Source organism: Trypanosoma cruzi, genomic scaffold, assembly GCF_000209065.1.
Source record: "Trypanosoma cruzi strain CL Brener 1047053516747 genomic scaffold, whole genome shotgun sequence".
In the NCBI taxonomy this organism is placed as follows: domain Eukaryota; phylum Euglenozoa; class Kinetoplastea; order Trypanosomatida; family Trypanosomatidae; genus Trypanosoma; species Trypanosoma cruzi.
The window spans coordinates 111,031-137,745 of record NW_001849531.1 but is presented as its reverse complement, the minus strand read 5'-3'; the positions used below and the strand labels follow the sequence as shown (position 1 = coordinate 137,745).

Here is a 26,715-nt window from a genome sequence, read left to right as displayed (position 1 = left end):
GAGACAAAAAAATAAATAAATAAATAAATAAATAAACAAATAGAAAGCCCAATAGAACAAAATACACGCCCAAAAACAATATCTAGATTAAAAAACAAATGCATGTAATGTTTACGCTTATATGCATATATATATATGCATTAAGTCACATTACTGAACATGAAAACCGAAACCGATTTCTACACGAACTCTCAGAAACAGAGCGATTACCCTCCAAAAGCGGCACCGAATCCGAAGTGCGTACACCTTTATTCTTCATTATGTTTGTTATTTTCCTCCTCTCCATCTCCGCCGCTCTTAAGGCTGTCTTTTTCTCCTCCTCAAGGACCGAAAAACGTTCTAAGAATCTCTGCTTCTGTGACTCCATGGCCTTCGTGGCCTCAGCTGTCTTACGCTTCTCCGCTTCAGCAATCTTCGTGGCCTCAGCTGCCTTACGCTTCTCCGTCTCCACGGCCTTGGTGGCTTCAGCTGCCCTCTGCTTCTCTGCTTCAGCAACCTTCGTGGCCTCAGCTGCCTTCTGCTTCTCCGCTTCAGCAACCTTCGTGGCTTCAGCTGCCCTCTGCTTCTCTGCTTCAGCAACCTTCGTGGCCTCAGCTGCTCTCTGCTTCTCCGCTTCAGCAACCTTCGTGGCCTCAGCTGCTCTCTGCTTCTCCGCTTCAGCAACCTTCGTGGCCTCAGCTGCTCTCTGCTTCTCCGCTTCAGCAACCTTCGTGGCCTCAGCTGCCTTCTGCTTCTCCGCTTCAGCAACCTTCGTGGCCTCAGCTGCCTTCTGCTTCTCCGCTTCAGCAACCTTCGTGGCCTCAGCTGCTCTCTGCTTCTCCGCTTCAGCAACCTTCGTGGCCTCAGCTGCCTTACGCTTCTCCGCTTCAGCAACCTTCGTGGCCTCAGCTGCCTTCTGCTTCTCCGCTTCAGCAACCTTCGTGGCCTCAGCTGCCCTCTGCTTCTCCGCTTCAGCAACCTTCGTGGCCTCAGCTGCCTTACGCTTCTCCGTCTCCACGGCCTTGGTGGCTTCAGCTGCCCTCTGCTTCTCTGCTTCAGCAACCTTCGTGGCCTCAGCTGCCTTCTGCTTCTCCGCTTCAGCAACCTTCGTAGCCTCAGCTGCTCTCTGCTTCTCCGTCTCCACGGCCTTGGTGGCTTCAGCTGCTCTCTGCTTCTCTGCTTCAGCAACCTTCGTGGCCTCAGCTGCCTTCTGCTTCTCCGCTTCAGCAACCTTCGTGGCCTCAGCTGCCCTCTGCTTCTCCGCTTCAGCAACTTTCGTAGCCTCAGCTGCCCTCTGCTTCTCTGCTTCAGCAACCTTCGTGGCCTCAGCTGCCTTCTGCTTCTCCGTCTCCACGGCCTTGGTGGCCTCAGCTGCTCTCTGCTTCTCCGCTTCAGCAACCTTCGTAGCCTCAGCTGCCCTCTGCTTCTCCGCTTCAGCAACCTTCGTGGCCTCAGCTGCCTTCTGCTTCTCCGTCTCCACGGCCTTGGTGGCCTCAGCTGCCCTCTGCTTCTCCGCTTCAGCAACCTTCGTGGCCTCAGCTGCCTTCTGCTTCTCCGCTTCAGCAACCTTCGTAGCCTCAGCTGCCCTCTGCTTCTCCGCTTCAGCAACCTTCGTGGCCTCAGCTGCCTTACGCTTCTCCGTCTCCACGGCCTTGGTGGCCTCAGCTGCCTTCTGTTTCTCCGCTTCAGCAACCTTCGTAGCCTCAGCTGCCCTCTGCTTCTCTGCTTCAGCAACCTTCGTGGCCTCAGCTGCCCTCTGCTTCTCCGTCTCCACGTCCTTGGTGGCCTCAGCTGCCCTCTGCTTCTCCGCTTCAGCAACCTTCGTGGCCTCAGCTGCCCTCTGCTTCTCCGCTTCAGCAACCTTCGTGGCCTCAGCTGCCTTACGCTTCTCCGTCTCCACGGCCTTGGTGGCCTCAGCTGCCTTCTGTTTCTCCGCTTCAGCAACTTTCGTAGCCTCAGCTGCCCTCTGCTTCTCTGCTTCAGCAACCTTCGTGGCCTCAGCTGCCTTCTGCTTCTCCGTCTCCACGGCCTTGGTGGCCTCAGCTGCTCTCTGCTTCTCCGCTTCAGCAACCTTCGTAGCCTCAGCTGCCCTCTGCTTCTCCGCTTCAGCAACCTTCGTGGCCTCAGCTGCCTTCTGCTTCTCCGTCTCCACGTCCTTGGTGGCCTCAGCTGCCCTCTGCTTCTCCGCTTCAGCAACCTTCGTGGCCTCAGCTGCCTTACGCTTCTCCGTCTCCACGGCCTTGGTGGCCTCAGCTGCCCTCTGCTTCTCCGCTTCAGCAACCTTCGTGGCCTCAGCTGCCTTCTGCTTCTCCGCTTCAGCAACCTTCGTAGCCTCAGCTGCCCTCTGCTTCTCTGCTTCAGCAACCTTCGTGGCCTCAGCTGCCCTCTGCTTCTCCGTCTCCACGTCCTTGGTGGCCTCAGCTGCCCTCTGCTTCTCCGCTTCAGCAACCTTCGTGGCCTCAGCTGCCCTCTGCTTCTCCGCTTCAGCAACCTTCGTGGCCTCAGCTGCCTTACGCTTCTCCGTCTCCACGGCCTTGGTGGCCTCAGCTGCCTTCTGTTTCTCCGCTTCAGCAACTTTCGTAGCCTCAGCTGCCCTCTGCTTCTCTGCTTCAGCAACCTTCGTGGCCTCAGCTGCCTTCTGCTTCTCCGTCTCCACGGCCTTGGTGGCCGCAGCTGCCCTCTGCTTCTCCGCTTCAGCAACCTTCGTAGCCTCAGCTGCCCTCTGCTTCTCCGCTTCAGCAACCTTCGTGGCCTCAGCTGCCTTCTGCTTCTCCGTCTCCACGGCCTTGGTGGCCGCAGCTGCCCTCTGCTTCTCCGCTTCAGCAACCTTCGTAGCCTCAGCTGCCTTACGCTTCTCCGTCTCCACGGCCTTGGTGGCCTCAGCTGCCCTCTGCCTCTCCGCTTCAGCAACCTTCGTGGCCTCAGCTGCCTTCTGCTTCTCCGCTTCAGCAACCTTCGTGGCCTCAGCTGCCTTCTGCTTCTCCGTCTCCACGGCCTTCGTGGCCTCCGCTGCCCTCTGCTTCTCCGCTTCGGCAGTTTTTGCGGTTTCAGAATTTTTTCTCTTATCCCGATTTGAAATTGCGTCATTTGGCCTTTTTTTTAAGTTAATATTTTCCGACTCAAATGTTATAAGGCGTTGAAATGTTTTGGCCTTTTCCTCCTCTGCCTTGTGTGCTGCTTTGTACGCTTGGTTTCGTTCCTCTTCTAGCTTGGTTGCCCGGTTAATGGCGTCCAATTTTTCTTTCTCGGCCTTTTTCACTTTTTCTCGTAGCTTCGTCATTTCTTTTTTGGAATTAGCGATATTATTTTCTGCCTGTTGGAGCTGGGACCGCATTTGACCCTTGTCAAATTCCGACTTTCGCGAAAGCTGATTATATGACTCCTCAAGTTCTTTTATTCGCTCTTCACGGAAATCTATTTCAATTCTGAGGCCAGTGACAAGGCGGTCTTCTTCTTTGGAGCTGACAGAACTTGTGGCATCGGAGTCAATGTACCCACGCGAGTTTTCCCGACTTCTGGAAAAATTCTCACTGCCCTTGTAAGAAGAGGCTGATGGCGAGTCGCTGCGGATAGCACTAAACATTTATTGTTTGTTCGTCACTTTATTTAATTGTAATTTACCTGCGTGTAAAAAAGAAAAAAGAAAAAAAAAAAAACCGGAGTAACACACTGGCCGCGTAATTGGCATCCGCATCCACACCTCCCCACTTGAGAAGCACACCCACACCCTCTCGGGTGCCAAAAGATTTGCTAAAAACCCCCATCAACCCTGGCAAAAACACTTATATAAAAAACATACATATATATATAATATATGTATATAATAAGTAGAAATTAAGTCCTAAATGCGGTAAAGTCTGTAAAATCATTGCACCCTTGAACGGGTGGACATAATACTCCTCATAATGCAGTCATTTTTTTCCCCTTTAGAGACGTACCGGAAAAAAAAAAAAAAAAAAAGATAATAATAATAATAATAATAAATAAAAATAAAAATAAAAATAAATAAAAAATCATGAAAAAAAAAAAGAAAAATACATAGCTGTCACTAGAAATCACACCTTTGAGTGCGTTCCGTCGCAAAAGGGCGGTTTCTTTGTCTGCTTGCAGCCGCAAAGATACGCCTTTTCAGTCTTTTTCGCGGTGAACGCCATGGGCTTTAGCTCCGTCTTGTGCTGCTCGTTGTAATCCCTGTGGGAACCATCGCAAAAGGGCTGATTTTTGCTCAGACCGCATGTGCACCAGTAGTAAGTCTTGCCTTCCTCCACATCAACGCCGTAAGGCGCCTTCTGTGGGACTGCGACGTGCGTCTTGATGGAATAAGCTGCTGTGTCGGCCATTGTGGCAATTGCAATATAAGTTGTTGTTTTTTTTTTTGTTTTTTGTTTTTGTTTTTTTTTTTTGTTTTTGTTTTTGTTTTTTTTTTTTTGGCTGTGGATTGATTGAAAGCGCAAGCTTCGCCAAAGACAGCAACCAGAGAAAACGAGTGAGAGGTAATATATGTATATATATATATATATAGAGAGAGAGAGAGAGAATAAGAATACAAGAAGCCTGGCGGAAGTTATTTCCCCCGCGCGCCCTCCATTCACAGCACCCAACAAGAGTGGATCAAAAAAAAATAATAATAATAATAATGATAATAATAATCAAAATGGACTACAATGCCGCCTTCACTTCTCATCAAAAACAGAAAGTGTTTTGCTGATCTTCCGTTTTTCTTTTGCCTTTGAACTAAGAGGATCAGGGACGTCAATTAAAGAAAGCACACGTGCCATGTTTTTCTTTAGTTCCCTCTCGAACGTTTCGACAATATCGTGGAAACGTCCCTGGGTGCTGCCTTCGCCACTTTTTCTATTGGCTTCCTCTCGGTAGGCACCATGAATTTCCATTTGCTCCCCAAGCACGGCAGTGTTGACTGTTTTTGTAGACGTTCCTTCCTGCTTGACAGGTGTAGTTGTGGCAAATTGTCCTTTTTTGTACGCGTTGGGCTTAGCGATCAAAGTACCGCAGACGGCACACTCATTCTCATTTGTAAGCATCGCCTTTGCGAGTTCTAAGCATTGCCTGCAAGCCGAGAAGTGGCAGCAAGGAATTACCACCTCTGCGAAGCATTTGAGCTCACAGAGAACACATATCCCCTTAACTGGTTTCGGAATTGGTGTCTTCTCATTGGCTGTCTGCCGCCGAAGCCAAGGAAGCAGAGGAAACGCCTTGTTTGATAGTGTGGTTACACGAATAAAAGCATGTGGGTCATCGGTATCTTCGCTGCTGCGCTCACGTTTTTGATTACGAGGGCCGAGTGTCTGGGATTCTTCCGCGGCCTCTTCGTTTTGTAAAAGACATTCCACCTGCTGTAGACGATTTTCTTCCGTCATTTGCTCGTTATGAGTCACCCCATCCATGTAATGTCTCCGCAATACATTCACAACAATCCTGTCGTATGTGCGTAATAGAGCATCTGACGGCAGGATGTCATTAGCGGCATTTTTAGATGCCGACTGGGCATCCTGACGCTCTGCGCCAGCTGTTACAAGGCGGCGAACCTCAAATTTGTACTTTGTAAGGTTTATCTGGTGCTGCTTTACAACAGCCTGCAACAGCGCTTCCAAAGGCACTGCCTCGCCGCTAAATCCAAAGCTGTGGTAACGACCAGAAGCCGCTGGATGAGAGCCAAGCAGTCGATACTGCACTACGCCTTCCACTTCCATCCTTCTTTTAATTGGGCCGACTCTTCACTTGTAATGTGCGTCCTCCCATCAGGTGTCGCTTCGTGGCGAGGACCAAAAAATTTAAAAAAAAATTAAAAAAAAAAAATAAAAATAAACAAGGAAGAAAACGTAAAGAGAAATTCCTAGAGCATGTATACACAGTTTCTACACAGAGACAAACTCCACTGAAGGACCCTGTTGTGTAAAATACATTACGGATACGAAAAAAAAAAAAAAAAAAAGGGAATGTTGTAACATTTTCAATACACCAGTAACAGAAAAAAAAGAAAAAAAGAAACAATAATATTTTTACATCTAAAATTGGCATTGACGCTCGTCCTTTTGCTCTCATCAATCATCATAGACGGTTGCTATAACGGCATTCTTTTTGCTGCCGGCGAAGACGGGGTTTGCCTTCTTTGGTCCCCCCGCAATATAGACAGTGTGCCCATCAACGGTGAAATACCGGTCCGATTCACGGGTTTCCTCAAGCTTCTTTCGAAGTGTACTTATGGCTTCTTCACTGTCCCCGGCATATCCTAAAGTAGCTAGTGGTGATACTCCGTCAAACTGATTCTTTGGCTTTGTCACACGCGGCCGATTCGACGCGAGGCTTAAGGACCTGCTGAAGAATCTCTGCTGGTGGATCTGCTTTCTCTTTTCTTGAGCCTCCAAGTTGGTCCAGTCAACGGAGCAGAGGAAGTTGGTGCGGTCAATCTCTTTGTATGCATCCTCGTCTGGTGGTGTGTAGTCGGCCTTCATAACTGTCACAGGGCAAAACAGAGACTGTGCCCCCGTAAACACCTCGCGAAAGATCTCCTTCTCCCGTGGGGTGGCGACATGCAAAATCCACACACGGGCCAGTCTCTTACCCAAATCGGAGAGCACAACCCCATAGTGTTTGATCATCATCCTTACCTCACAAAATGACACTTGGCAGGTGTACTCTGCAGTGTACACCGGATCTTCCTTGTCAGGGTCTAGTGTGTACATCTCCTGGCATATGCGACGAAATGTATTGCGTTGCCTGCCTGTGGCTGTCTTGTTGTACCAATACTCCACCTGCTCGCGACGTTCTGGTGCAAAAATCGGATAGTACTCCTCATGCATAAGGTGCCATTTGACAGACGGCTTCTGTGGTAGCGGCGACAACTTTTTGAAACGAGTGTTCATCCTGTTCTTTTTTTTTTTTTTTTTTTGGTCTGTGTGTGTGTGTAAGTGCGGGCCTTCCGGAATAAATTTGGTTTCGCCGTCTCCGTCCTCCTCCTCCCCACCTTGAAGCAAACAGAAAAAATCGCCAGCAACAAAAAAGATAAAAAAAGAAAAAAAAAAATAGTAAAGCATCAGGCCAAAAGGAAAAAACGTTCATACCACATCTGTGCATCAAAGCCAAAAATAAAAAAACGCTAGAAATAAATAAATAGAATGCCACCCAATTCACATCAACAATGCTAACACACACAAAAATAAATAAATAAATAAATAATAAAGGGGGGCACAAAAGCATGCGCACCAAACTCCTCATAAGCACAAATTGGGGAGAGGCATGCGTATCCACGCAGATGCATCTACACGGATGGACCCGCATAAGTTTTTGTAGATATAGCGATAAAAGGTTAAAATTGTACTTGTTGCTGTTCCTTTCAAAGTGTTTGGAGTGACACAATCTAAAGAAGACTTTTCTCCACCTGCTGTTGCGCCTCTTTTGTCAGCTTCTCCATTTCAGAAGAGACACCCGCACTTGTTAGAGGAACCTGCACAAGAGAAGAGCTGTTCACGCTCACTAAGCCCTTAAAAGCCTTTGTCCATACGTCTAGTACCGTTGGGTTACATGTAAGGAGGTCCACACTCCTCGCGGTGCCATGGTGACGGTCAATAAACCAAAGGGAAAATCCGCCTTCAGTCGGAAGCTTCAGGCGATGATTGTCGACCCGTGGCCCTCGAATCGTGTGCAAGGACAAAAAGTTTGGCCGAAATGACGCCGAGCGAGTGTTGACGGTGATTCCCACAAGCTGCTCTAGAGGGACGCAGCCTGCAAGTTGAACTCCAGCGCGATGCATGGTCCACGCCAAATACGGAATCTTCTCTGAGAATCGTGTTGTCATGTCACGGGGAAGCATGCGAATACTGAAGAAACGTTCCTTTGGCGACGACTTGGCCTGGTAGCGGACGAAGTATGCCCCCCGGCAGCAAAGGTCAATGTAGTGAAGGAACACCTCCGACATGTGATACTCCACAAGATCAGCGTACCGTGGCAAAACAAACCCGCGGCTACGGAACAAACTTAAAATAATGGCATGACGTGGATGCCGCGCCCATGCAAAGACGTGCGATTGGGATGCACACAAGACCTCCGGTGGCACAACAGGTTCTACGTCCAGATCAAAGAGGGCCGAATCCCTAAACGGCAATTCTGAATCTTCCGATGTGGACGAGGAAAAAGAGTCTTCGAACGATGAGGAATGCGGTGTGCTGGATGTGATTCTTCCCATGTCGCCGCGCAGTGCTCGCCCTGCTTTAGCGGGTGCAGAAGCACCTCGAAGATTACCATGCATGAAATGGTGGGCCACCCTCTGCCAACCTCGAGAAACCGGGCCACGCGTATCGTCGTGCTTGGCAAAAGTCGCCAAGCCACTATTGATTTCATTCCGTTTGTTTGCCCTCCCAATATCATTGTTGCTTCTGGCACTGGCATACCCCTTAATTATGTTTCCGTGGCACGGTTCATCCAATCGCGAGGAGTCAACACTCTTACCAGACACCTTCAACTTCGAAGTTCCTGCAAAGAAAAGCGCACTCGTGTTGTGTGGCGTCGGGGAGCTTTGATCATAGGCACTTATTGTTTCGTTGTTGTTGGTGTACCTGCTGCTGTTGTTGTTGTTGTTATTGTTGATGCTGTCGGTGGCGGTGGCGGCAGCGCTGGTGAACGCATTCCAGCCTCGTGATCCTCCCAAAGTGGCATTTGAGTTGGTGGTGAATGGATCATGCCTTTCGTTGCCCAAAGCGTCCAAGTCAGGGCGCTCAGGCAGCGAGTCCCCGCTCCTGTTGATACTTAACTTCGGCACAAAGGCAGAGGGAGGCAAATGGGTGCCGCCACGTCTCATGTGTGTTGTGTGCCAGTGCTTTCCCGTCAGAGGGTTTAAGACCCCCTCCCAATAAAACAACGCAACCTGAAAGCCTCGGAATAAGCAAAAAAAAAAAAAAAAAAGAGAAAGAAAAAAAATTTTTTTTTTTTTATTCGAAGCAAAAGAAGAGTGTCAGAAAGATACAAATATGTGCATGCATGCGTCAAAAAAAAAAAAAAAAAAAGTGCCACCTTTGTAGATGCGCCGGCATTACGTATGATAAACAAACCCGCTGCTCCTATAGCTGTGCCAATTGTCATCCCATCTCTCATTGGGGCGGTCCTTGTCATTTTAAACCATTCAACTCAAGAGTCTTCCCTTCCTTCGTGATAGCGCACGTACAGATCCTTGAGGTCCTGCCGCAACCTCTCGACAGTATCCCCCATCTTCTCAATCTGCTGCTGCATTCGCTCCGTCATCCACGCCGTCATCTCCTCCACTGTCACAGCATCATCACTGCACCATGCGTTACACGCGGCGAACCACTCTGCCCACCATTGCGGCATGGTAGGAGGGTAGTAGCGATCAGGCAGCATCGCTGGCAGGTACTCGGTCTCGACATGACGGACAATCCAGGCCCTCTTGGCATTGCGCCGATCAACGGCATCCGGCAATTTTCGGTCCGCGCGAGCCACTTTTTTCCCACGACCATGTGTCCCCTCCCTTTGCTCAGAGCCATGCAGCCGGCGGTAGCTTTTTGACGCAGCCCGGTACGCAATGGCGATCCTGTCGGCAAAGTGGCGTCGCCACGACGAATACGAGCGTCGACGAGACTGTAAAGCACTTCCATCACTTGTCAATGAGCTTACTGATAAACTATCACGACTATCCCCTCTTACATTTCGCTGAATTAAAATTCCGTTTTTTTCGCTGCGGCAATTGTTAGCAGCACAGCTTTCCGTGGATGATTCGCCAGCAAGAAAAGATGTATTGGTACTATTAGTAGTATTATTAGTGGTGGTAGTACGGGTAATTGGATCACATTTTGCATTGTCCATTCGTTTCAGAGAGGAAGATCGTGATGACACACTCAATGATCCCCCATTGCTTTCGTAATCGTCAAGAAGATAACCAATGGTGTGAACAACGCCCATTAAATCATCTTTTTGTCCCATCGGCTTCCCCAAGAGACCACGTAGACTATGCCACCATCCCCTGTAGGGTCGCTCGTACAGGGAAGGCATTGGCGGAGAGTCACCGGTGTTGACACTACCACGACCGTAATCAATAATCTTGAAAATGAAAACAGGTACATCTTCAACAGAGTTTGTTGACCCGCTCTTGTCGTGACTAACGCGATCCTTATTTGCAGCATTGTTTAGGATTTCCCTGGAGTTCCAGCAAAAGTTCTCGGGTTTAATGCTGCGGTGAGTCACGCCCAGCTGGTGAATCGCGCTAAGCGCCCGCAAGAGCTCAATGCCCACGACGCATAACTCCTCCTCATATAAAACAAATCTCTCTGTGAAGGCAAACAGGTCAGGACCCAAGAGCTCCAACCCGATTGCGACATAACCCCCTACTTCCTGAGTAAAGAAAAGTTTTGGACAAGGAGGTGGGAAAGAACGTGTAGGCAAAAGCAAAGATGCAGTGCATTGGCCACCATTAGGTGCCTCGTTAACTTCATCATTGGCCTCTGCATTCGGTTCCCCACGAAAGCGGTTCAAATACCTCAAGCAATATATCTCACGCTGCATGTGACTAGAAGACGAAGATACAAACTTCAGCGCCATAAATGCGTCTTCTGCCGTCGTTGTATTTCCAGCATCGGTCCCATCGCAATCAGCCTCTCCACATTGTTGAGGATTGTAAGCTCGTGATTGATGTTTTTTCCGGGGAGCCGCCTCACGATCCTCAGCAGGTGCGAATTCACCCTCATTAGCCCTCCGCGCCAAAAACACTTGACTGTTGTTGCCGCTCTCCATGGGGCTCACAATGTGGAGAGGAAGTGAAATTCTCTCTGGAGAAACAGGTGAAATGGAGCGCGATGAGAAAGATGACGATAAAGATGATAAAGATGATGACAATACTAATGATGATGATGACGATGATTTCATGGTTGATGCTATCAATGAGGTTCTGTTGTGACAATTGCCGCCAACCTTGAAGGAGTGCGGAATTTTCTCCTTGCCGACATCAACGCCGCTTTCCTCCATTAACACCGTCGCCATCCGCGGCAGAACATCAGCACAAAGACCCACATCCTCCTGCCTGGTTCGCTTTGCCGGCATGCCCTTCTCAAGCAACAGTCCCGAACGCCTGCACGAGTGGTATTGCATTCTCCCTATGATTGTAAACCTAGCGCTGTGTTCGTGTCCACTGAGAGCCAAAAGAAAAAAAGAGGCAAAGGAATAGGAAAAGACACGAACAACAAACAGAAGAAGAAAAGATTTGTTGTGAATACAAGTGTTAAAACAAAAAAAAGGAAAGAAGGAATACAAAAGGGTGACGGCGCGGAAAAGAAATTCATAACAAACGGGGCACATTACCTCCACAAGTGTTCTCCGTAAGAAGTAAATGTACGGGGCTACCGCACAACCACCCAAAATGATACATGGTAAAAGGGAAAAAGAACCCGTTGATTGCCCCCATATCCCCGAGATTGCACTCGTGCAGTAAATGGAGTACACAACTTGGTGTTTCGTTATCCCTCCTCCCCCCTTATCTCGCTCCTACACGCCTGTGGGTGGGTGTTTTTTCACGTCTGTGTTTAGATGAGTAGTATTTACATCAGGGGGACGGGAGACGCGTATAATGAAGTGACTAGCATTGATGTTGTAAAATATAATTTTGATGCTAATGTTTTTTTTTTTTTTCCGTTGTTGTTTGCCTCCTTACTCTTCTATTTTTCTTCCTTTTCGCCCGATACTGCGGTTCTTTTTTTCCTTCCGTTTTTTGTCGCGGCCGCAGCCTTCGTGTTGACGTCCATCTCGCTCTCTCCTTCCCGTTTCGTCCCCTCCGCTCGCTCCACCCACCGCAGAGACCAACTCTGTTTGGTTTCCGCTACACATATCCGCGGGGTCTACGTGGGTTTCTCGTCGGTTTCCTTCGGAGGAATAGTCCCGTTCGCCTCTTCCAAGGCCGCGGCCGCAGGGGCCTTCCGCTCCAACTCCTCCTGCCTGAGGCACACCATGTCCACCACAGCCGGCAGCACAAAACTGTCAAGCATGTCGCAAACCAGATTTTCTGTTGCATCGGCATCTATAAATTCCCTTGCAGGCGTCGGAAGCCTCTCCAGGCGACTGCACTCCGCAGCAATTGCCTCTTCCATTGCACACTCCTCCGCAGAGGTGGTGTACAGCTGGTGCGAGTAACATTCAACAACGTCTTCGATGGCGCGGATGTAGGCGGCGTATTGCACGGCCTCCTTGTCATGAAGGATACGCTGTTGTGCACGGAGCTCAGCCTCCTTCGCCTCACGCTCCGCCCGAACAGCCTCTGCCTCACGGCGGAGTTCCTCCAATCTGCTAAGGTCTCGTTGACGCTCTAGTTCATGGAATAGGTAATCTAGGGTTTCCACAATAATATCACCCTGCGCTGCATCCCCCAAACTCTCAGCAATGGCCTCAAAACGCTTCGCCCTCTCTTCCATTTCCTTCTCCTCCGGACTGCGTTCGGCATACTTGGCATTTGACGCGGCCTGGAGTTCTTCGATGAGTCCACGGCATCGTTCCTTGCCATCAAAGAAGTCATTCTGAACTGCACGACCCCGAAGGAGGCGCTGAAGAAGAATGCAGGCTTCCTCCAACTCCTCTCCTTCATCGTCCTCAAGCTCCAACTCGGGTGTGTCAGGACGTTGGAGACGTGGAGTGGCGCGATATAGCTCCATAATGCGCATCTTTTCTTCCGGGGAGTCCTGCTTATGAATCTTCGCATTGACATATTCAAGAGCATCCACAACACGTGTTGCCTCACGCCGCTGGTACAGAGTTGGTAGGGAATTAATGGCGTAATTTTCCGGGGCCACAAAGGCATCCGCTCGAATCCGTTGAATGCGTGGCACCTTGGTCTCCTCCAGCTCCTTTACACCTTCTTCAAGCGTAAGCATGGTCGGTCTTACATCGTATTGCCGGAAGTGATCGGAAGGCTCTTTCATTACGGGTGAAATTGACCTTCCGTGTGTAACCTGCGGTGTAGTGGCAAACATGCCGTACTTGGAGTGAAACTCAATAAGATCCTTCTTTGGCTTGTGCGAATCAATGGGATCCACCGCGCACATTCCACAGGCTACGGAGGGTGCAGTTTTAGAAGCCTCATCTTCCAACAGCCTCTGACCCTTCAAAATGCGCTTCACCTCCGTCCGCTCAATGGTACGCCTCAACCCGGCAAGCTTTTGTGCCTTCACATTCTCTAAGCGAAGAAGATTTGCTTCCTCCCTTGCCCGCTCTCGCTCCATCAGAGCATCACGAATGCTGTCAAGACGGCGTTGGCGAATTTTGGCCATGTGGTCTTCACATTCCTTTCGCTCCTGTTTTTCCAGTTCATACAGGGTGCGGTAACGCTCTTCCGCGGACTTCGCATCTGTCTCTGGCGGCAGTGACGCCTCCACAGCGCGTCGGCGCCGCAGTCGCTGAATGAGCTCCACTTCTTCCATACCGGCAGGCAGGCCGTCATTCCACTTCAGTTGACGGATGCCCAGCACCTCCGGATTGGGGTCCCCGCCCTCTGGAATGTAATACTCGGGCGTATATGGGACTGTCTGTGCCTCGTTCTCGCGATACACGGTTTGCATCCCTACGTCACGTGATACTCCGGCTCCGTCCATGGGTGTGGTGAAACTCCTTGACGTCCCCGCTCCAGCGTGTTGGACCCGCTTCTTTATGGCGGGCAGGTGGTGCGGCCGCGCCTTCTGCCCCGACGCCGAAGCGGTGCGTTGTGGAAATAAGGCAGCTGCGAGTTGGCTCCCTGTCGGTGTTGGCGTGCTGGGTTCACTCTTAGCAAAACGGACATTGTCAATATCCGCGTACAACGTGGGAATACTGCGCGCCTCAACGGGCCGGCGAAAAAACCGCACGCGGTCACGACCGGCCACCTCCGTCGTAAAGCCGTGCGCCCCCAGCACAGATGTGGGCTGCCGCAGCTGTTGCGCGTAGTACATGGCGAGGCGAGTGGTCTTTGGAAAAAAATTGACTGACGGATGCCAACAAAAAAAGCGTCGACAACAACAAGAAAAGGCGAGTTAGGGGATGGTGGCTGCGCGTGGCGGAACAACAAAGAAGTAAAATCAAAAAGAAAACAACAATCGCTTCCTTCCCTTTTGCTGCAAGCACGGTTGGCAAACTCCACTAGGAGGCGCAATTTTAAAACCATGAGAGAAAAGAAAAAGAGGCAGTCAAATATAATGAGGCATAAATACAACAACACAACACAAGTCTACCCGCTCCCGAAGACACACACACACACACAAAAAAAAAAAAAAAAAGGAAATTACAACGTAGTACTCACTCCTCACCACTCCTCATGATTCCGCTGCATTCCATCGAAAGATAGATGCCTTCACACGTCTATTCACCCCCGTCAGGTACGGCCGGAATGTGTAAAAGGTGTAAATCATAAACGGGAAACGAAACAGCTCCAGCATTTCATTGATCACGAATGCAAAGCCAAAGTCCACGTATTTGCCCCAAGCCTCCACACGCATGTAAAACCACTCCTTGTCCACGTAACCCCCCAAGAAAAAAAACATGAATTCATACGCCGTTTCCTTTTTGAGAATTCCCGTCGCAAAGCCCACGTAAAGTGCAACAAGACAACCCAGATAGGCAAAAATGTAAAGCAGCGTGAATCCCAGGCCTTGTGCCTTAAAGAAATTAATCCCCTTTCGCCAGCGCCGCACATTGTAATCCCGCATCCTATCCATTTCGGAGTCAAACACGCGATCTGTCTCCTCTGCAATACGCACAAACCGTTCCTTGCGTTCCTTCGAATTTTGCAAAAGCTTCTCCTTTATCGGATTAATAGCAGTCGCCTTCGCATCCGCCTCGCTCATGTAATCCTTTGTGCTCTTTGTAATCCACGGAGCTGAAATAGCACGCTTCTTCTTGTTGATCCCACGCAGTGTAGCGGAAGTCTGTTCGTACTGCACGCATCGTACCGCAAAAAAAATTGTACCGGAGTGGGAGCAACAACTACTGGCAATTGATGCAACACGATGAAAAACAGAAAACCGAAGCGCCACGTTGGAACGACCAAAAGGACTCCTCTGCGTCCATAGGCGTTGGATGCGAATCATTCACGACCAGCCACACCCTCTTTCTCCTCTCTTCCAGTGCCCGCGTACGTGAATATGACGATTTCGTTATGTCCACAATCTCCCTTTTACTGTCTCCCCTCCCCACAATATTATATATATAGATATATAGATAGATAATACCGACAGTAAGAAACAGTTGCCCGGTACCACCCCGCCAAGGCCGTGCAACCCCTTTGACGCTGCCGTCACCCCTCTACGCCTACAACGTATTGTGGTTCTTCGTGCCCTTCTTTTTGGCCGCGGTAGAGAGCAGGAAGAGTACGGGGTTCAAGCCTCCACCCAAAGCCGGTTACCCACACTCAAAAGACAACAATCACCAAAATAAAAATAAAAAATTAAAAGAAGGCAACACAAAAAAAGCGGAGACACGCGCAATGAAACACAAAACAAAAAAATTCAAAAAAAAAATTTTATTTCTTACTTCTTACCCTGAACGAGAAAAGAATAATTGCTGGTCATCACTTGTTTGTGGGAGCACACCCGTTGTCTCAAAACCGCTGCGGTGACGGCATCACTTCTCCGACGATCTCCAACTCGGCCCCCTCAGCCGCCGCGTCGTCAAATGAAGGTGTTGCCACCGTGGCCTTGACCACCCGCTGTTTGTCTTTAAAGAATAGAGCCGCTGCGGACTCGGCATTCTGAGTCGCGCGAATCAGCTGCTCCACCTGGTCCTCCTCTTCCTCCTCCTCAGCGGGGATTGCGGATGCGTCGTCATCCTCGACGTCATCCACATGATCCTCCCGTTCGTCGTTGCCGCTATTATCGTCAAAAAGCACATCCGACACGCCTGCGGCAACCACGCCATCATAATCATCATCAGCCTCCTCCGCGAGAATGTCATCCATTCGGCTCACGGCCTTTCCCTCGCCTCCGCCTGCACCGTTGCCGTGAGAAACACGGACACTATCACTACTGTTGGTGTCACTATTTCCACCGAACTCGTCAGACGCATTGCGCTCATCCCCAAGACCTGGCTCGGCAAGAGCGGCATTCATGACGCCATCCAAGCTCAAGTCACCCGTCCCTGCTGCGGCGGTGTTGTTTTCGTCGTCCAGCCACTCGAAGAATTCTTCCTCCACGGCATCCCGGCCGTCTCTGAGACTCGCCGTAGCGGGATGCGGCGCACTTTCGTCGACCTTCTCGTCATAATCATCTCCTTCTATGCGACCAAACATTTCTTCCACAGTGGCAAGCGGCACCTGCTGTGCTGCTACCGCGACATCACACCACAGCGTCGCTGTTCCCGGTGATGAGTTTTTCGTCGATGTTGTTGTTCTTGTGACGGTGAGGCGATGGGTGTGACGCAGGGCGACGGTGAGCGATGCGGAGAAGAAGAGAACACGGCGCCACATCGTCGCTCCCGCCAAAGGGAGTACACCCTCTAAGATAACTATCCGTCTATGTCTATATACTTTTTTCTTTTAATCTACCGCTCCCTTCCTTTGACTCCACATAGACACACAGAAACGTTTGTGTTTGCATCCACATCCGTTTCACAAAATAAACAGATTAAAGAAACAAACATATAACTTTTCAGATTTAAAAAAAAAAATAGAGACAGCCTCCATCGCGTCATGGCACAATCATTGCTTTTCTCCGTGTAATTCACGCGCAAGCAACAACTCAACTCTATTTATCGTTGGGAGCTTTTCGCACAGACAAACACAGAAAAACACATGCTCACTCCCCCTCTCTCCCTCTAGTATCCATGCTCCCTTCCCCTGTGAAAAGTTAAAATGCCTCAACAACAACAGCAAAAAAAAAAAAAAAAATGCACAAATGCAATGAACGATAAGACGCACACAGGCAAAAAAGAATTGTGCGCATGCGCAAATATATATATATATATATATCTACATTGAAGTGGCAGAAGTGTGGAACGTCTGCATTCTGTCAAAAAACATGATGGCTCGCATGAATTCATTTGTTGCCATGCCATCAAGTTCCAACAGATTTTCATATCCTCGGCGCCAGTCCGAATGCAGCGCCTCGCGTCCCTCACACTCCTCCGTCTCCAACGTGCTGAAGGAATAAGCCACACAATTTTTTTGAATTGCTTCAGGCTCTGGTTGAATCCCGTGCGTGAAAAAGATTCGTGGACTTCCATTGTCCTCACTCGTCGAATTCGCGTACTCCAATGTGTTCTTCGAATTGGTCATGCAACCACGTTGCGTCAAATGAGATGGCAGAAGTAAAAAAACACCGGAGTTGGCGTCGCTATCGCTATCGCTATCGCCATCGCCATTTAATGAACGCCAGGAGTAGGCGTTTCCTTCCGCATCGCTGCTGCACGGCCTGCTTTCTCTCCTCTTCGGCGGCATGCGCCCTGTGCCAGTAAGCAGACGTGTGTATTGAAATTTATGAAGAAGTTGAAGGTCCATCCAGTGCCCCACCGCCTCGTGCTCAATGCCCTCCCGCTCGCTCTGCTCTTCAAGAAGAATCTCCTGCCGCTCTCCCATGGAGACCATCCCCCACAGTACGGAAGTGTACTTCGGCTGCGCCTCCCTTTCCAGCTTTGCCCGCTCCTGCTGCTCCTGCTCAAAAAGGGCGGCAATCGCCGCCTCCCCCGCAGTACGTAGACCGTCACGAAAGGCGTTGCAAAGAGCTTCACGCTCGCGCTGCTCCATTCCTACACGAAAGCGAAAGTGCGAAGATGATGACAACTCACGAGGAGACAGAACATTGGAGTCTGTGGTGGTTCCCGTGTCTAAAAGACTGCCGCAAATGTGAATTCTCCTCAACTCCTCCTCACGGATGATGTTCTCCATCTGCAGCAAGACGGCGTCAGAAACGTGCCGCGAAAGCCAACAATTACACCGGTTCTCTTCCAGATGTGCAATGCCGTATTCCTCCAATTGCATGATTTCCGCTCGCGCTTCCTGTTCCTCAAGACAAAGACCCGCTCTTGCCTCTTCCAGCCACGCATGCTCGCTGTCGAGAAAAGTCTCCACGTCACTCTGCTCAGGCCGCTCTATCATGCCTTCGGACCCAACTTCTTCAACGAAGAGTCCATCGTATCGTTCGCCCTTCGTCCCGTTCCGGCAATTCAAAGATGAAACCACCCGCAAATCGTCCTCCTCATCTCGCTCTTCCCCTGCGCCGTTTGCCAATGCCAAACCCACTCTTCCAAGTCCGTCAAAGAAGAAGCGGTCGTTGCTGGCCGAAAGAAATGTGTCCGATGCAGTCGTGCTGAGAGCTTGGCCACATACACACACATCCAAAGGATCGAAATGAGCATCCGCAGATCCCCACGAATCCCCTATTGGCAGTGATTCCCCTTTATGATGCCGCACTTTGTTTGCTGTTCTGTCATTCTTGCTTGCATCCTCCTTCAACTGAGGCCTCTCTGGGCCATACCTTCTCTTCTCGCCAATCTGTTCATCTATTCCAACAAAGACTCGTCCTTTGCTCTCGGCAACCTGCGTCCCATTATTTGCAGCAAGCATAAGTCGCCCTCTACAACCTTCCTCTACAATATCGATGAGGCTACGCGCCGCCATCTCCTCGTCAAAGATCAGAAGCTGCTGCTCCACAGCCACGCCATGGTCGCCGTCCCCTCGCTTTTTATCCTCCCACTGCCGCGCTGAAGTGTGTCCCGCGAAACCCTTGAGAATCTCCTTCTGCTGCACGAAATACTTTGAGGTTTGGTTGGCCCGTAAAGCGCTGAGAAAATTTAACGACTTCAATTGCGCAACAGGAAGTCTCAATTCTTTAAAAGATGCCGTCGTCCTCTCTTGTCGTTCCTGTTGCTTCAGAGAATCGAGCAATGAGATCGCCTCTTCCTCAATCCGTTGCCTATTCTTCGCCTCTCGGTCTCTCAACAAGAGCAAAAACTCTACCAGTGCCCCAATGTCATCGCGACGCCTAGAAATTTTCCAGTCAACAAGGTCATCCCCAAGCGGGTGCCCATGCAAAAGCGATGCCAAGCATATCGTTGGGCTCTTCGGTTGGCATATATGATGCGCATCACGGTTGCCATAGTTCACCATCGTACAGTTTGCGTAGTGAAAATGTCTCAATGAGGGTGATGCAAAACGGGGTTGCTCACACGGCTTCGGTGTCAAAGGACGGGATGAAGAAAGAGAGGAGCTCGGGGTTAATTTCGCAAAGAAGAGCTTCTCAGGGGCAGGCGACATCTTTTTCTGGCGTGGCGTCAAAGTTTGTGTGTAACGGGGCGGTGAATGCACAAGTCCAGGTGTCTGCGAGCCTACTCCCCAAGATAAAGTGCGGTACGGGCCCCTTTTGCACGAGACCGTCCCCGCGCATTTCGGAATGCCATTCCGACTGCATGGCGAAGCGGTCCGGTACGCACTGAGTGCAGAGACCTGGCGCCTTTGATATGACTTCCGTGGCGGTTGTTGTCGTTCTTCGGATGCCGCCATCCAAGTCATCGCAACAGCCAAAAAAAAAAAAAATGTGTGGGTAAGACTGCGTCCGCTACCGTCCCTCTCCTAAACGGGCCCCCCTCCCCCTCCCCCTCGTTTTTTTTTTTTTCCAGGCTTGCCTCCCACAGCAGCTGCTTGGATGCGACAAAAAAAAAAAAAAAAAAAAAAAAAAAGATATATACATATACATATATAATAGGAAAAATAGCCACAAAAAAAATGCACAACTCACACCCCACACAAAAAGAAAACCCAAAAACACCCAGCCATTCATCCATGCACATACCAATACGTGTGTACAAATGTCTACATGTAAACATTTAGCCCGGAAAGTTCTATTCTGCCTTATCCGACGTGGCACGTGATCAATAATAATAATAATAATAATAATAAGCAGCACTGCGTCAATGGCAACTTATCCACGGCCATCAAAAATATGACAGCAGTGGCAAAACGAAGCGCAAGAGCCACAACAATCAATGTCCTCTTGAAATAAACAAAGATAAGAGAGGAGAACAGGAAACGTAAAGTAAAGTCCACAAACAGAGGAAGAAGCCGCCAAAAAAAAAAAAAGGGGGGGTGGGTGGGTGGAGGTTGGGGCTCAAACACACACACACACACACACAGGAATTTGTACAAGTAACAAACAAAGAGAAAGAAAAAAAAAAGAGGGGAGGGGGAAAAGAAATTATAAATACATGTATGCATAAAATGCATAATAAGCACCTGATTCTGCATTCAAGTCACGTCCATACTTTTTTGTCCCTGTCGTTTTCCCCTCCTCCCCCATTCCTCCAAAATTCTTCTTTAGTAATAATAAAAGCAGCACAAAAATAAAAACAAACGGAATAACCACAAAAAATAAGTACAGCGGAGGACAAGAATGAAAAGACACCGCAATGGACATCACAAAATGTGATAAAAGCCTTTGCGAGAAGCCGTCATGGCGGCGGAAAACATGGTCTCAGAGAGTGTGAACACAATGCCCCCTTCTCTCCCTTCACCTCCCCCCCCCCCCCCCCCTCAAAAAAAAAAAAAAAAAAAAAAAAAAAAAAAAAAAATCCATTGCCTCCACCGTCGTTTTTTTTCTTTTCCTTTCTCATTTCAACTTCCGCCCTCTCCCCTTTTTTTATTCACAAAGGATCTATGATGCACTTCCCCTGCCTCCTCTCTCCCCCACACAACACCACGAAAAAAAAAAAACATCAAAAAAGAGAAAAAAAAAAAAAAAAAAGGGAGAAGGCACACGCCAAGCATGCACACATCTATACATTCCCCTGGGAATGTGCGTGTGTACGCAATGAAGTGTGGAGCAAAAAGAAGGAAAAAAAGAGAAAAAGATGCAGGGAGGGTAGGGGAGTTAGCTGTACAGCAGAGAGATCCAACAAACAAACAAACAAAACAAAACAATGTGGAATAAATATATATATATATATATATATATATAAAGGAACAAAACAGAAATGAAGAAAAAAAAAAAAAAAAAGAGAAAGAGATTTTAAACACTGTGCAGTCATTTGGAGGTCTGCACGCGTGTCATGTGTATCCATCCTCTTCTTTATTCTCTATGTTTAAATCGGTAGGCGATGTGCGCAGAGCACATTGGCATTGACAACGCACAGCCAAATTATAAAATATACACAGAAGAATATTAAACTAGAAACAGTAACAACTCGTTCAACTAAACCAGCAAAAAAAAAAAAATCAATCACTTTCCGGCTCATATTGCGCCCGCAAGCCTCCTTTTTCACTCTATGACAACTGCTATTCTTTCCATCCGCCCCGCCTGCGCTGTGAGCATGCCCGAAGTGAACACGTGGAGGAGGCACCACGTGCAAAAGGTGGGCAGCTCAAGCCTGAGCAGATAAAAAAAAAAACACACGGCCAGCATGGCGGCCAGAACACTTGCGCAGACAAGCATCAAAAGGGGGGAAAAGGGAAAGACGGAAGCACACACTGGAATAAAAACCAAAAGGTCCACACACACACACAAAAAAAAAGTGTAATTGACAAGCGCGGGCCGCAATAAAATCGCCCCAAAACGAGACGGTGAAATGACACAAATCCCTCATTGTCCAACCCGCCCGCCCTCTCAACTCACCACTCACGCAGCGGTGCGAAACCCGCAGTTGCGGCGGTGGTGACATTCCCTAAAGGGGCACATCATTTGGTGACCCCCCACAAACATGCCCTGCGCGCCAACGAAACACAACAACCCCGGCCAATCCCACTCGCCTTTCATCCCCTTTCGATCTCGTCCACCTCATGTTTTATTTCATTTTCCTTTTTTTTTACGCAAAGAAGGCTGGAAGTGCGCGGAGCACAAAACTCCTCTCAACTCTTCATTTGCCGCGACCAGTGCATTTCACTCCTCGCCGCCTTCGCACATTTTTTTTTTCCTCTCTCCCTCGCAGTCATGACCCGCCGCGCAAAACGAGAGTATAATATATACATATAACATGCACATGCCAGTACACCCGTAGAAATACATGAGGGAGACTGCTGAGAGCAGAAAAAAAAAAAAAAAAAAAGATAAAAGAAAGTCAAGCTTCAATCAAAACGGCGCATATGTGTAAACAAACACAACATGATGAAAAAAAAAAAAAAAAAAAAAAGAGAAAAAAAAAGAAAAAAAAGAAAAAAAAAGAGATAGAAGGGAAAAAAAATAACATAAACAATTACTATAAACTCGCCCACAGCACATTCCCAATAAAAGTATTTCGTGGATGTATATTTGTTCCAAGAAACACATCCTGCACGCTCCGCCACATTGTCTCATTCCCCTGTACTTCACAGAAAAGGGAGAAAAGAGTGGGAAAGACAGTCATCGTCGATCCATTTCACAGCTGGTTTTCTTTTTTGTCTGCACTTTTCTGTCTCCTTCATTCACCGCAGTTTGCATCACTCAAATTAGAGAGGTGCCCTATGCGGTCCAGGGATAACACAGAACACAAAATAATTTTTTTTTCAAAGAATGTTTTCAGCGAAGTTCACACCGAACACCACGTACCGGTGACTTCAATTTAAAGGCTCGCCATATACGCAACTTCATTTCGCTCCCGGCGGTGGCGAGAAGCGAGTTGTCGGGAGAAAGTGCCATGTACAGCGAGGCAATGTGTGGACCGACAAACCCACTCAACCGCTCCAACCTGGCGCCGCCATCCTTCAGCTGAAACAATTGCAGAAGCCCCGCTCCTTGCGTGGACTCACGGAAGAGAGTCATGTGTGGCAACGGTGGTCGTGCCCTCGTCGCTTCCATACGATGAATAAAACGACGTGCCAGTGCTGGAGAAAGCCCAAGTGTCATGCCGCCTGCACCGTTGCCATTCATGCGGTTATGGCCTCCTCGTCCCGAGACACCTATGGGAAGGTGTTGGCCGACGGATGGAGCATGGGGAAGACCCTCTTCTTCACTGGAGGAGCCGGACGAGGCCCAGTCGTCGGGGCCACCAAAGCCGCCAACAGTGATATTATCAGCGACGCGATGCACGTTCCCATCTACGACGGGCGGCACCCCAAGTTCCTCAGCATTGCTTACGTTTTCCACCTCACCGCCAGCAATATCGAGAGAAACAAAAATCTCTTCAGATGCCTCACTGCTCACTATACCCAAAATCGGAGCTGACATGCGGTACGTCGTCTTGTGGCAGCGACTACCAACAAAGTACACCGAGAGAACAGACCCATCGCTGCCACCACCGTAAAGAAGAACCGTGTGCAAAAAGTCAAACCTACTGCCACTGCCAGAACCATGATGTGCGTCCGCCGCACGACCATTTGAAGAGCTGAATGGAAAAGACCACCAACAGAAGGCACGAACAGGTCGCGGAGCTCCAGAAAAAACAACTCGACGTCTTGTCCGATTTTCTGGACCCATACAATTCGTTTGGTAAACAAAGAGACTATCGTTTGTTCCGACGGCGATGTGTTCCCCATCGGGTGTTGCTTCTATTTTGTATATGGGTGCCCCAACATCCACACTGTAATCTGCTAGACGTGATGCGTAAGAAGAGAAATCTATCTGTGCACATGCACCAGAAGAATGCCAAATCACTGATCCATCACGAAGGTTGCGAACAGTCAAAATGCCATCCATGCAACCAGAAAACAAAAAATGTCCCACAAGATACAGAGTGCTAACATGAGAAATGGTGCCCATAAATGAGCTCTGTGTTGTTTTTTCCAACAGGATACCAGTTGGCGTGAATTGGGATGCATCACATCCAATGAAATCGCCGCCCACGTAATATTTCAACACCGTAATAAATCCATCAGTCATACCAACCGCCAAAAATACGTCGCCCATCTCGGTAGGTCGCATTGAAGAAGCAACGGCACTCACAATAGTAGCCGCGGTTGGGGTTTCAAAAAGAAAATACGTTTTTCCGGACTCTTGCCAAAGATACACACTTCGTTGCAACGCAACGACGACACCCATATGACCCCAGCTTAGTGGAGTAAAATTTGGACGTCCCTGGTCATCACACACAGATAGCCCTTCCGCACTAAGAACTCGATCGCATGTCTCACCTTGTCGACGAGGTGTTGCATGTTGTGAATATAACACACTTCTTCGTGACACTGGACTTGCGCCCTGCGAAACTGTGATATTTCCTCCATGCCCTCCCTGAGTCGGTGTGCACAATAAATCATTTTCATGCCTTACAGGTGTACGAAGTTGTGGTGAAGCGCATGAATGCAATGTTGCATTGCGACCTGGATGGGGGCTTGTCGCAAGAGTGCTGACAACATCACCACTCCTAGACCCACGCAGTGGGGAAGAAAATCCATTCGTACTGAGGGCAGGCGTTGTCCGGTGCGTGTCACAACGCTGGGAGTAACTATACGGGCTGCCGCTGATAAAGCCCCCGTTCATGCCGGAGGATCGAGTCTCTTGATTCCCCATGCCCCAATTCTTCGACACCGCCAGTGGAGTATGACACCCGTTATTCAATTGAACATGCGCGGTAAATGGGGGCTTCGGTGAAGAAAAGGTCGATGCTGTTCTCTGAGACGATGGGAAACTTATTTGAGCTCCTTCAATGCGGTTTTTTATGGGTGTCGATGGCGGCGTACAAAATCCATCGTTTGGCTCCTGCGCCACCTCCGTCATGAGGTCTGCATTGAACGATGGCAATTGCAGCTGCCCATCCATCGTCGTAATGCTATCCCCTCGGTTCGCACAACCTGCTGAACACGGGTGGTATTCGCCCCCATTTAGGTCCAGACGCGGGAAATTAGATGCAAGATCGCCGGCATGAAACAGCATGAGACCGCTGCCACCTAGTCCCATTCGTGACTCAAGCGTTTTGCGGTAACGCGCCTCCGCGACACTGCCAGCTGCGTGCGCACACATGTCATGTGGGTTGTGAAGAAACTCTTTGTAGTCCACAATGCCAATGAATCGGTCTTCCACCGTCTTTGAATTTGCGAAGCTTGTGTCGGCTGACAGCCCATTTGCCCAACCGTCTGTGGAGGCCGAGTAGGTAGAAGGCAACAGGCTGCTCGTAGATTTTTTTTGGACCGACAGATTCATTTAGTGCAGCACAGGTCACAACCACAATGAAAGCAGCTGCGGCGTAGAAATAAGCAGGTGGCGCACGGCAGAGTAAAAAATAAAAAATAAAATCAATGGCGTCACTCTAATGGTCCTCACAAGAAAATAATGGATGGGTTGTGGAATATCGTTAAAGAACAGCACGATCAACCCAACCAGCCGCTTTTGCTTGCAAAGTATATATGTTTGGGAATATCCTTTCGGTTGGTTATTACTGCTGTTGTTTCAGGGAATATTTGATGAAATCCCCTTTTTCCTTTGCTTTTTTTTTTTTTATACCTTCACTCTTTATTTGCTCGCCCCCTCCTAAAACTTGCTCTATGGGGATGTATACAGAGAGATGTATTTTCACGGTGCTGCAGCACGGAGGGGAATTCCCTCGGCGTACCACGGAAACAAAAAAAAAAAAAAAAAAGAAGGGCTTATCGTCCATTCAAATAACAGCAAGAAGATAGAGAACAGAGAAAAGCATAAATGCAGAAACACACGTGCACACAAATACACGGAAACAGAAAAAGAAATAAGAAAGAAAGAAAGAAAGAAAAAAAAAGAAAAAAAGTAAAAGGAAATAAACACACACAAAAAAAAAAAATATTATTTGCATTTGAAGGACCTTCCCGCATCAAATATGTTTCCATTTTTCTTTCCGGTTGTATTGATTCGTAAGTAAGCACATGAAAATTCTAAACTTTTGCCATACACACACACAAACACAGGCAGGAAGAGAAAGGGGGAGACCGAGAAGCCGTATGCAGTAATTTGCTGCCTCATTCCCCTCACTCCACGGCGCTGCTCAACGTGCAAAGTATCCCGGTTGCCACTTCCCCGTGAAGGGTGGAATGGCGAAAAGTGGACTCGTCACCGGCAGCGTCAGCAGCGCAGTCACGTACCACGCAGCCAAAAGAAGGCCCCCGGCAAGGCTCAGCCGTAGCGAGTTGGTGGTGTACCATGCAATTGTGGCGGTTGCATTGGCGTGGTGACGGAACAAAAGCCACGTGGCAAACCAGAGCCAAGGAAGACCAATAAACCCAGCGCGAAAGTACCACTTGCAAACGCGCTCCGCCTGCTCTACGGTGAGTGGCCTCTTTGCAAGCATTTACGGCAGACGCAGTAGCCCAAACCTTTTCCACTCACAAATCCCACAACCGATGCAGTCAAACCTATTCGACAGAAAAAAAAAAGTTCCGGTAAGCCGCAAGATCCAAATAAGAGAAGGAGAATTTCCCGCAGTGTGGTTGGATCATAATAATGCGTTTCACGTGCACACCAAAATAACAAGAGAGGGAAGCAAGCATATACATATAAACAGAGACACACATCCATACTTTTTCCTTCTTTTTTCGTCACTACACCTTTTTCTTGTTTTTTGCTTTTATTTATTAAGTCGACAAAGACGTCTATCAGTGCCAACGATGTAAATAATTACGTTACGCAAAAATGAAGTATGAGGAAGATCAATTGAAAGGTATAGAAGAAAAAAGAAAAAAACCGCTTCTGTATTTCTGTGTGTGTCTGTTTTGGTGCCCCCGGGCACGCCATCGTGCTCATTCTTTACATTTAGAAGGGAAAGCAAAAAGGCTAAAGAAAAAGAAATCCTAAAGGACTTCAGATGTGGCTTTCACACACAAGCCTGCGTTGCTCCCTGCAAGACGGTAAAAAATGGAATGTGGCCGCAATAAACCCCTCCCGGGAGAGAGTCATGCTGCTT

The 26,715-nt window shown here is 48.8% G+C and overlaps 11 protein-coding genes across 11 annotated transcripts, besides 36 other annotated features; all 11 read right to left on the bottom strand.

Moving 5' to 3' along the window:
- Window positions 1-21,949: part of a sequence feature (heterozygous, Esmeraldo-like haplotype) that runs on past the window's edge.
- Window positions 6-42: a microsatellite.
- Window positions 146-3,562, bottom strand: Tc00.1047053506811.160 (R27-2 protein, putative; the record flags this gene model as incomplete). The annotated part of the gene is made up of 1 exon (XM_813119.1): window positions 146-3,562. One exon carries the CDS (start codon window positions 3,560-3,562, stop codon window positions 146-148), a length of 3,417 nt encoding a protein of 1,138 aa, XP_818212.1.
- Window positions 3,609-3,635: a microsatellite.
- Window positions 3,762-3,806: a sequence feature (AT_rich).
- Window positions 3,921-4,016: a sequence feature (T-rich).
- Window positions 4,339-4,406: a microsatellite.
- Window positions 4,476-4,500: a microsatellite.
- Window positions 4,600-4,629: a microsatellite.
- Window positions 4,653-5,690, bottom strand: Tc00.1047053506811.150 (hypothetical protein, conserved; the record flags this gene model as incomplete). The annotated part of the gene is made up of 1 exon (XM_813118.1): window positions 4,653-5,690. The coding sequence occupies one exon, from the start codon at window positions 5,688-5,690 to the stop codon at window positions 4,653-4,655; it is 1,038 nt and encodes a 345-aa protein (XP_818211.1).
- Window positions 5,765-5,830: a sequence feature (T-rich).
- On the bottom strand, window positions 6,042-6,863 carry Tc00.1047053506811.140 (hypothetical protein, conserved; the record flags this gene model as incomplete). Its single annotated transcript, XM_813117.1, has 1 exon — window positions 6,042-6,863. The coding sequence occupies one exon, from the start codon at window positions 6,861-6,863 to the stop codon at window positions 6,042-6,044; it is 822 nt and encodes a 273-aa protein (XP_818210.1).
- Window positions 7,155-7,176: a microsatellite.
- On the bottom strand, window positions 7,358-8,794 carry Tc00.1047053506811.120 (hypothetical protein, conserved; the record flags this gene model as incomplete). Its single annotated transcript, XM_813116.1, has 1 exon — window positions 7,358-8,794. One exon carries the CDS (start codon window positions 8,792-8,794, stop codon window positions 7,358-7,360), a length of 1,437 nt encoding a protein of 478 aa, XP_818209.1.
- Window positions 8,527-8,589: a microsatellite.
- Window positions 8,881-8,913: a microsatellite.
- On the bottom strand, window positions 9,121-11,091 carry Tc00.1047053506811.110 (hypothetical protein, conserved; the record flags this gene model as incomplete). Its single annotated transcript, XM_813115.1, has 1 exon — window positions 9,121-11,091. The coding sequence occupies one exon, from the start codon at window positions 11,089-11,091 to the stop codon at window positions 9,121-9,123; it is 1,971 nt and encodes a 656-aa protein (XP_818208.1).
- Window positions 10,799-10,864: a microsatellite.
- On the bottom strand, window positions 11,835-13,910 carry Tc00.1047053506811.100 (hypothetical protein, conserved; the record flags this gene model as incomplete). The annotated part of the gene is made up of 1 exon (XM_813114.1): window positions 11,835-13,910. One exon carries the CDS (start codon window positions 13,908-13,910, stop codon window positions 11,835-11,837), a length of 2,076 nt encoding a protein of 691 aa, XP_818207.1.
- Tc00.1047053506811.90 (hypothetical protein, conserved) lies at window positions 14,271-15,044 on the bottom strand (the record flags this gene model as incomplete). The annotated part of the gene is made up of 1 exon (XM_813113.1): window positions 14,271-15,044. One exon carries the CDS (start codon window positions 15,042-15,044, stop codon window positions 14,271-14,273), a length of 774 nt encoding a protein of 257 aa, XP_818206.1.
- Window positions 15,384-15,406: a sequence feature (AT_rich).
- Window positions 15,454-15,481: a sequence feature (AT_rich).
- Window positions 15,554-16,417, bottom strand: Tc00.1047053506811.80 (hypothetical protein, conserved; the record flags this gene model as incomplete). The annotated part of the gene is made up of 1 exon (XM_813112.1): window positions 15,554-16,417. The coding sequence occupies one exon, from the start codon at window positions 16,415-16,417 to the stop codon at window positions 15,554-15,556; it is 864 nt and encodes a 287-aa protein (XP_818205.1).
- Window positions 16,899-16,918: a microsatellite.
- On the bottom strand, window positions 16,919-19,456 carry Tc00.1047053506811.70 (uncharacterized protein; the record flags this gene model as incomplete). The annotated part of the gene is made up of 1 exon (XM_813111.1): window positions 16,919-19,456. The coding sequence occupies one exon, from the start codon at window positions 19,454-19,456 to the stop codon at window positions 16,919-16,921; it is 2,538 nt and encodes an 845-aa protein (XP_818204.1).
- Window positions 19,597-19,623: a microsatellite.
- On the bottom strand, window positions 19,796-20,188 carry Tc00.1047053506811.60 (uncharacterized protein; the record flags this gene model as incomplete). The annotated part of the gene is made up of 1 exon (XM_813110.1): window positions 19,796-20,188. One exon carries the CDS (start codon window positions 20,186-20,188, stop codon window positions 19,796-19,798), a length of 393 nt encoding a protein of 130 aa, XP_818203.1.
- Window positions 19,818-19,843: a microsatellite.
- Window positions 20,056-20,076: a microsatellite.
- Window positions 20,436-20,475: a sequence feature (G-rich).
- Window positions 20,476-20,511: a microsatellite.
- Window positions 20,642-20,684: a microsatellite.
- Window positions 20,867-20,897: a microsatellite.
- Window positions 20,898-20,946: a microsatellite.
- Window positions 21,950-21,962: a sequence feature (haploid, non-Esmeraldo-like haplotype).
- Window positions 21,963-21,992: a microsatellite.
- Window positions 21,963-22,188: a sequence feature (heterozygous, non-Esmeraldo-like haplotype).
- Window positions 22,044-22,116: a sequence feature (T-rich).
- Window positions 22,189-23,091: a sequence feature (haploid, non-Esmeraldo-like haplotype).
- Tc00.1047053506811.50 (hypothetical protein, conserved) lies at window positions 22,431-24,986 on the bottom strand (the record flags this gene model as incomplete). The annotated part of the gene is made up of 1 exon (XM_813109.1): window positions 22,431-24,986. One exon carries the CDS (start codon window positions 24,984-24,986, stop codon window positions 22,431-22,433), a length of 2,556 nt encoding a protein of 851 aa, XP_818202.1.
- Window positions 23,092-25,165: a sequence feature (heterozygous, Esmeraldo-like haplotype).
- Window positions 25,166-25,358: a sequence feature (areas merged during assembly that could not be assigned to a particular haplotype. This can correspond to areas where the two haplotypes were merged or to regions with more than two copies in the genome that were merged during assembly.).
- Window positions 25,359-25,549: a sequence feature (haploid, Esmeraldo-like haplotype).
- Window positions 25,520-25,599: a sequence feature (T-rich).
- Window positions 25,550-25,991: a sequence feature (areas merged during assembly that could not be assigned to a particular haplotype. This can correspond to areas where the two haplotypes were merged or to regions with more than two copies in the genome that were merged during assembly.).
- Window positions 25,992-26,468: a sequence feature (areas merged during assembly that could not be assigned to a particular haplotype. This can correspond to areas where the two haplotypes were merged or to regions with more than two copies in the genome that were merged during assembly.).
- Window positions 26,469-26,715: part of a sequence feature (heterozygous, Esmeraldo-like haplotype) that runs on past the window's edge.